At 46.6% G+C, this 7,746-nt stretch overlaps 1 protein-coding gene across 4 annotated transcripts in view; it reads left to right on the top strand.

The window, feature by feature from the left end:
• Nucleotides 1–204: 204 nt before the first annotated feature.
• Nucleotides 205–7,746, top strand: part of Pank1 (pantothenate kinase 1) — a 66,990-nt gene continuing 59,448 nt past the window's right edge. Inside the window, exon 1 of one of the 4 annotated variants that reach the window (XM_059258832.1) lies at nucleotides 205–333. In XM_059258832.1, the coding sequence (XP_059114815.1) occupies nucleotides 291–333 (43 nt within the window). In that variant the 5' untranslated portion in view covers nucleotides 205–290. Of the gene's footprint in view, nucleotides 334–888; nucleotides 1,524–2,245; nucleotides 2,334–7,746 lie in introns of those variants that run through there. The other 3 variants (XM_059258823.1, XM_059258839.1, XM_059258834.1) reach the window with 3 other exon arrangements.

Consider the following 7,746-nt stretch of genomic DNA (forward strand, 5'->3'; position numbering starts at 1 on the left):
TTCACATCAGACTCCTGTGAGCATTTATTATGAACCAAGGTTGCATGCACTAGGTACTTTTGTGAAAAACAAGAGCCCCCTTTGGACAGATAGAAAAGCTTAGGCCACACGAGATCACCAGCACCTGAGTGTGTCCCGCCTATTGGGCACGGCCACTCTGGCTGCCTATTACAGGTGTATTCCGTACTGAATTTGTCTTTTGCTCGGTGACAGTAGGAATCAGCACTGAGGGCTAACTCAGAGCTCATGGTGCTGCTTCCCCTTTATAGCCAGGGGCAACTTTTTACTCCATGAACAACAGGAGAGGACGCTGTCCCCCTCGGTCTTTTCTGGGTGAGGAATGCGCTTTTTATGGCTTGGGATCCTATCTGTTTACTTGGTCTCTTCGAGCACGGGTTATTCCTGCCTAGTTTTGTCCTTCACTGTCCTTACACTGTATTCCTAGGTTTCCTCTCTGCAAAAGACAACTAACTCAAGAACACATGCTGTTTGTGTGCGTGTGCCAGCCAAAGAATTTCACTCCCCTCCTTCTCCAAGGCTGCCTACCTTTCTATAAATAATTGTTCTCTTCCCTCCCTTCAGACCTCGGAGTAGTTTGGTGACATTAACGCACGCGCGCAGGAACACACACTTTCGGGGGGGCGGGGGTGTGAGCATGAGTGACCTTGTAAAGGTACGAGCCCACTGGGGATAGGATTAGCAAACCTGAAACCTCTGCAAATATTTGGCTTCCTCTCACATTCCTCCCGAGGCTTCTGGCTGTCTCGTGCCTACCTCACCCAGTACCCTTTAGGCTCGCTCCGACACACAAAGCCCGATCCGCCTATCTCCTCTTCGCAAACCCTGAGAACTTCATTCCGCACGTTAAAACTCGTCGGTGGCGGTGGCGGGCAGGACTGGGCATGCTCAGTGGCGGGGACAGGTCTGGGAGGCGAGGAAGCCGCATTTGAAGTGGCTCGGCCTGGGGATGAGGGGGAGGCGGGCGCCCCGGCCGGGGTCCGCGGAGCTTCCCGGTGCGGCACGCGAGGCCGACATGCTGCGGGCGGGAGCAGCCAGCCCGGCGCGCGGAGGCCAGGTCGCGGAAGACACGGGGGCGCCGGCGGGAGGAGGGGAGGAGCGCCCGGGCCGCCAGCCCCCGGCCGCGGCGCCGAGGCTGCCGGATAGCAAGCCGCAGGGAGGATCGGAGGATAGGAGGACGCCCGACCGTGACCTCCAGCGAGGCCGCCTGAGCCGGAGCCCGCGCACCGCCCCGCCAGCCCCGGGCATGGGCGACCGCGGCGCGCAGCACGAGCGCGCGGCCCTGCAGTCCCCGGGGGCCCCCGAGGGCGCCGCGGCCGCCGTGAACGGGCTGCTGCACAACGGCTTCCACCCGCCGCCGCCCGCCTGCAGCCGCGACCCGCCGCCCGCACGCTTCCAGCTCTTGTCCGAGCTGCAGCCGCAGCCGCTGTTGTCCCAGCATGACTCTCCGGCCAAGAAATGCCGGCTGCGGAGGAGGATGGACTCCGGGAGGAAGAACAGGCCGCGTAAGTCCCGACGGGAGGGAACGGCGGTGCCTGCGGTTGAGGGGGCGGCCAAGCGCCCGCTCGGGACTGCATCCTTCCTAGAGGCGCTGAGCGCTGAAGGTGGTGGCCCGCGGTGGTGCCTGGCTAGTCCTATCCGCCTGACACTAACTGTAGCTGGTCTCTCGGTCATAGTGGAGAAAAGGCGAACGCTCTGCCCGCCCTTATTGGTGGCCCGGTGCATGCACCCGACTGATCTTGGGTCTAGGACTAGGGATAGGGCAGGCTGGCACAGCTCCGGCTCGGCTCACTGCTCCCTTCTCCGAGCACATCTTTTGGGGTTTGCAGCTCAGGCTACCAAGCTTGCCCTTTGAATCGCAGAGTAACCGCCAGTATCTTGGGCCGGTTGGCAAGCTTAAGTCTGGAGGCGTGGAGTTTGACAATCCTCCAAAATCACAGCCTATTAAACAGTGTTTCTACAACAGCCAGTGAGACGGCCTGTGTAGAGGGAAACACCCACTGACACCATGTGGGCCGGAACTGTGTGGACCAATAAGGCCTGCAGGTGGATTATTTTATTTATTTATTTTTTTCTGGAGTGGGTAGAGTTGAGTGTTTGTAATTGTACAGAGCTGAAAGTGCGTTGTTTCACAATCCGAGACTTGTATATATAATGGTAGATTGTAAAAGGTACCCTCTCCTCCTGACTGTTCTGGGATGTCAGTTTGTAGGTAGAGTTTATGACTGTTTTTTTCTTATCTGAGCCTAACTCCATTCAACTGGTTACCTCTTTGTGAGTGTCTTTAATGAAGCTTATAAATGGCAAAAAGCAAAGTAAGTAGAGTGCACGGGAAAGTGAACGCATTCAAACGTGTACTTTTTGCATATAAATTACTGTTTGGTGTTGGGAAATGACTAGATTGGGTTTAAATTTCTGTAGAAGTTTGATCTTTGGCAGACAGCATAACTCCTTCAGCCTTTGTTCGTGATTTTTATCTCCTTTCATAGCTTTTCTGCAGTGCATTAGTTTCTAAAACTTTGGAAAACGCTTTAACATGACTGTGGGTGAATCCAGGGCACGCCTTTCGCAGGTCTGAAATGTTAAGGTGTTTGTGTAATTCGGAAACTACACAGGTTTGGTTTGGCTGTGGCTGTAAGACAGTTATTTAGTGTCTGAGTTTTTGCAGACTTTTTTATAGTTCTTGGAAATTTATTTTATGAAATTCATATTGACTGATACCCGTGTCTTATTCATTGGTTTTACTTCTGTGAAACCACATTTTAGCTATTTCTCTGATCTGCGTTTTAAAGAGTTTACTATAGTTTTCAATGACAATAGCTAGACTCCAAGGAAGAACTAAGCGGGAATGTTGGCGCAGACCGATGACCCCAACACTGGGGAGTACGAGTAAGGAGACTCCAGTTTGAGACCAGCCTGATCTACAGTGACTTGTAGGGGTGGCAGAGAGGCAGAGTTGATGGCTTGAATTGTCTTTTTCTTGTTGTGGCTTTTCTTTTTTACTGTGTGGTGGTGGGTATGTGGGTGTGAGCACACCACAACAGCGAGGAGGTGAGGACAACTTGGAAGAGTTGGTTTCTCCTTCCAACATGTGGGTTCCGGTGATCAAACTCAGGTCATCAAACTCATGGCGGCAAGGGCCCTGACTTGCCGAGCTGTCTGTCTCTCTGGTGTTTTAGAGACAGATTTTGTGATCCAGCCCCAGGCTGGCCTGTAACTCTTGGTATTCATCATGCCTCAGCCTCCTGAGTGCTAGGATCACGAGCCTCTACCATCATGCCTTACTCTGAATGTCTTAAAATACTTTTTGAGGGATTGAAAATACAGTCTCTAACAGTGATTTGAGGAAAGAGAAAAACTAATCTAAGCTTTAACCATGCTTACAAAGCTATAGGGATTATTTTAAAATAAAATGTAACTGCCTGCGTGCTTTGTGTCAGAAGTTAAGGGGCTTGTGTTTCTGAGAGAAAAGTAAAAACTTTTCATCCTTTTTTATTTACAAATTCCGTTTTTTTCTAAGTTATTTATTTACTTTTTTTTTTTTTTTCAGATAGGATCTCCTGTAGCCCAGGCTGGCCTCAAACTCCAAGTGTACCAAAGATTAACCTTGCGCTCCTTGATCCTCCTGTTTCTACAGTAAACCACCACACTTGGTTTATTTACAACTTTTTTGTTTGTTTGCTCTTTGAGGTAGAGTCTCACTATGTAGCATCAGCTATCTCGGGAACAAGCTAGTTGCAAAGATCCATCTGGCTCTGCTTTTTGAGTGCTGAGATTAAAGGTGTGTGTCACCACCCTGACTTATTTACTAATTTTTAAGGGTTTTAATCATAGCTTGTTTTTCATTATCCTATTATGTTTAATTTTCTTAGGTTTGATCACATATTAAATTTTTTAAATATTTTTTAAAAATTTTATGTGTATGAATGTTTTGCCTACATGTATGCCTCTATACCACATGCGTGCCTGGTGCCATCAGAGGTAAGAGGAGGGCATCAGGTCCCCTGGTACTGAAGTCACAGGTAGTTGTGAGCCACCATTTAGGGGCTGGTCCAAACCTATGTCTCTGCAAGAGCAACTAATGCTCTTAACTACTGAGCCATCTCTGCAGCCCTGAAACACAGTTCTGAAATAAATTGTGCATGCTCTAAGGAGTACACCTGTACATTTCACTACCAAAGTTTCTTACTTAACAACTAGGCTTAGCACAAAAGAGATGGCTTGGCAGTTAAGAGTGTGTGCTTGCTTTTCCAGGAGACCAGGGTTTGGTTTCTAGCACCCACATCAGAAGGCTCACAACTGTCTGTAACTGCAACCCTATGGGATCTGATACCCTCTTCTGGCCTGTAAGGACACCTGTATATATAAATTAAAACAAACAAACAAACCACACACGAAGGTGTTCTAACCTAGAAATTAGTCAGGAGGCTGAAAGAATGGCTCAGTAGAAGAAGATGTAGACATCCAGCGTCCAAAACTTACTGGGATTCACTCCCAGCACCCTCCAAAAATCAGATCAGTTGCTTGTTGGTTTTACTAAACAAGGAAAGGAGAATGTTGTCATCTCAATGTCATCCTACCTTACTTACTCCCTGGAGAACTTTGCTAAGACCAACTTCTTCATCAGGTTTCTGAGTTACTTTGCCCCTTCCTCTTAGCAGGCATGAGATAAACTACGGTACCAGTGCTCTTGGAATGCTGGAGTTGAACTAGATGTTGTTCCTTTTTTTTTTTTTTTCAGAGCTGTGGACCGAACCCAGGGCCTTGTGCTTGCTCTACCACTGAGCTAAATCCCCAGCCCTAGATGTTGTTTCTTATACTTGCAGGATTCCATGATGTTTCAGAGCTGACAAATCTTGCTTTGTGAGCTCTGTACTAGTTGTCTAGCCGGCTATATGAGTGAGCATTTAATTATGTTCTCATGTATTTGTGTGTGTATTAGGTGTGTGTGTGTGTGTGTGTGTGTGTGTGTGTGTGTGTGTGTGTGTGCTGGGTATTGAAACTAGGGCCTCCCACGTGCCCAAAACATACTGGCCCACAGAGCTACTCCTAAGCCCTGCCTGACTCTCACCCTCAGTACCTTTGTTGACTGCTTTTGTTACTTCCTTTACAGTTAAGTTGGAAGTCTGATTAAAAATGATGTATTCTCATGTACTTTGAAATGGAGAAGCATGCATATATGATTGGTATTGAAGCAGAAAAATGGTTTAAGTGGCATCACCACCTCACTGGATAGTTGCCTCCATTTCTGTAGCTGATTTTGTTGAAAGACCTCCAGTGGTTCCCAATGAAGGATCCATAGAGAGGGTCCTTTGATCTACTCTGTTGTGCTGGTTTTATTATTATTTTTTTCCCTGACAGCTCTCTGTTACATTTTATTTTGGTTAGTAGGTAGTTAATACTTGCCAACCATTTTACTTCCAGCATTAAGCTAAAAGTAGTCCTGGTGATTTTATTTAGCACGCACATGTATATGGATCAAAAAGTTCACTTTGAAAAGCTGACTCGAAAGCACAAAGCAGGTTCCAATTGAGTTTAGGTTTCCTGGGGTGCTCCTCCCAACACCGAGGAGGAAGTCTGGCTGACTGATGACATACTCTGCCGTGCTGATGTTTGTGAAACAGGTGAAGCCGCCTGGCTGGGGTGGTCAACTCATTTCCAAAAGTCTGGAAATGAATATAGTTCCCAGGTGCTAGGAATGCCTAACTCATTCGACCTTGTATAAAGGCACCCCTCCCTCCATCCAGATGACCTGGGTTTGAATTTCAGTTGTGTGGACGAAGCTAGTACTCAACCTTTGTGTTTCAGGATGAGTGAAAGGAAGGTAATCAGACCACGTAGCACTTGTGTGCAGATGACAGGAGAAAATCTGTACTCCCCTAGTACCTTCCGGCTGTCATCAGTAAACACTGTTGGCCACCCTGAATCTCAGGACGGGCAATGGAGCAGTAGATGCTGCCTCAGACTGGCTTCCTTTGAGAAAGCAACACAGGCCTAAGTAAAAGAGACTGAACTTTATTAGTTACAGCACTCCCAATCCCATACTTGTTTTTCTTTCCTACAGAAATGTAGGAAAAGGTACTCATGGTTCCATCACTCAGAAAATAGCTGTTCTAGATACGGCGCTGGCTAGCGAGTAAGGGGGCTTGCAGCAAAGCCTGGTGGCCTGAGTTTGGTTCTCCAGCCCCAAATAGTAGGAGAGAACTAGCTTCTGCAAGTTTGTCCTCTGACCTCCACACCCACACTATGGCATATGCGCACACACATATACACACATTCACAAACTAAGATAGGTAAAAATCGAGCTATGTAATACACACATACCATATACCACCCCCACATAATAACAAATAGTTCTGTTTTTGCTGTTGTTTTGGTTTGGGTTTTGGTAATCAATGAGTAGGAATATAGAGTACTTGTCTATGAATGAACAAAACCCCCGGGCTCCATCTCCAGCAGTGATCCCAAGCTTGCATATTATTCCATGCTCCTTATCCCGTCACATGGGAAGTAGGAGCTAGAGCATCAGGAGTTCAAGATCATCCTGCATAGCGAATTTGAATCTAGACTGGGATACATACCACTCTGTCTCAATAAAACAAAATAAAACAAATATGGCATTTAAAATTTTTATGTTATTATTTGTTTGAGATTGGCTTGCTCTGTAGCTCAGACTATGCTCAAACTGATGATTCTCTTGTCTCAGTCTCTAGACAGTTGGTATTACAGGCATACCCCCACATCAGCTACAATATGCTACATTTTAAGAGTAATTTTGAATGTTACTAAATTGAGATTTTGATGACATTTTTGTTGTTGTTGGGTTTTCTGTTTGTTTTTGAAACAGTTTAGATTGGCTGGAACTCATTGCATATTTCAGGATGGCCTAGAATTCATGGCAAGCTTCCTGTCTCAGCCTCCCAAGTGCTGAGATTACAGGCATGTGCCACTATGAAAGGTTTGCTAATTTGTTGTTTGCCTGTTTGTTTAGCTGTTGTTGTTGATTGATGCAGAATATCAGCTTGTAGCTTTAGTCTGTAGCTAGGTCTTTACATCATGAAATGCACACACATATGCAAACTGGATTGCAGCCAGCAGAGCAACTCTTCATATAACAATTGCTTTGGGTTAGATGTTACAAGTTATCTACAGTTGACTTAAAGTATATTCCAGGCAACTGAGCCATTTCATGCAGAGCATGCGTAGACTGTGGTATCCTCAGATGGGGAGGAGTCAGGGGGCTCCTAGAACCAATCCACCACATACATAGAGGAATAACGTAATAGTTTTGGGTGCACACACAAAGGTGTGTGTGTGTGTGTGTGTGTGTGTGTGTGTGTGTGTGTGTGTGAATAACGTAATAGTTTTGGGTGCACACACAAAGGTGTGTGTGTGTGTGTGTGTGTGTGTGTGTGTGTGTTAGGTTGATGTGGTGGCACTTTGCCCAGCACATAATCCCAGCACTCAGGAGGTAGAGCAGGAAGATCTAAAGATTGAGGTTAGCTTGGGCTATGTAGGGAGTTGCAGGCCACTCTGAACTACATGGGGAGATTTTGTCTTTAAACAAAAAGAGGAGGAGGAGAAGAAGGAGGAGAGGAGGAGGAAGAAAGAAAGAAAGAGAGAAAGAAAGAAAAAATTAATGTAGGGGGAAAGGAAGAGAAACACTAGTGATTTTAGATACAAGGGATATTGTTTTGGATGAGACACAGCATTAGTGGAAAGAATAGA

The sequence above is a fragment of the Peromyscus eremicus genome, chromosome 1 (assembly GCF_949786415.1).
Source record: "Peromyscus eremicus chromosome 1, PerEre_H2_v1, whole genome shotgun sequence".
In the NCBI taxonomy this organism is placed as follows: Eukaryota; Metazoa; Chordata; class Mammalia; order Rodentia; family Cricetidae; genus Peromyscus; species Peromyscus eremicus.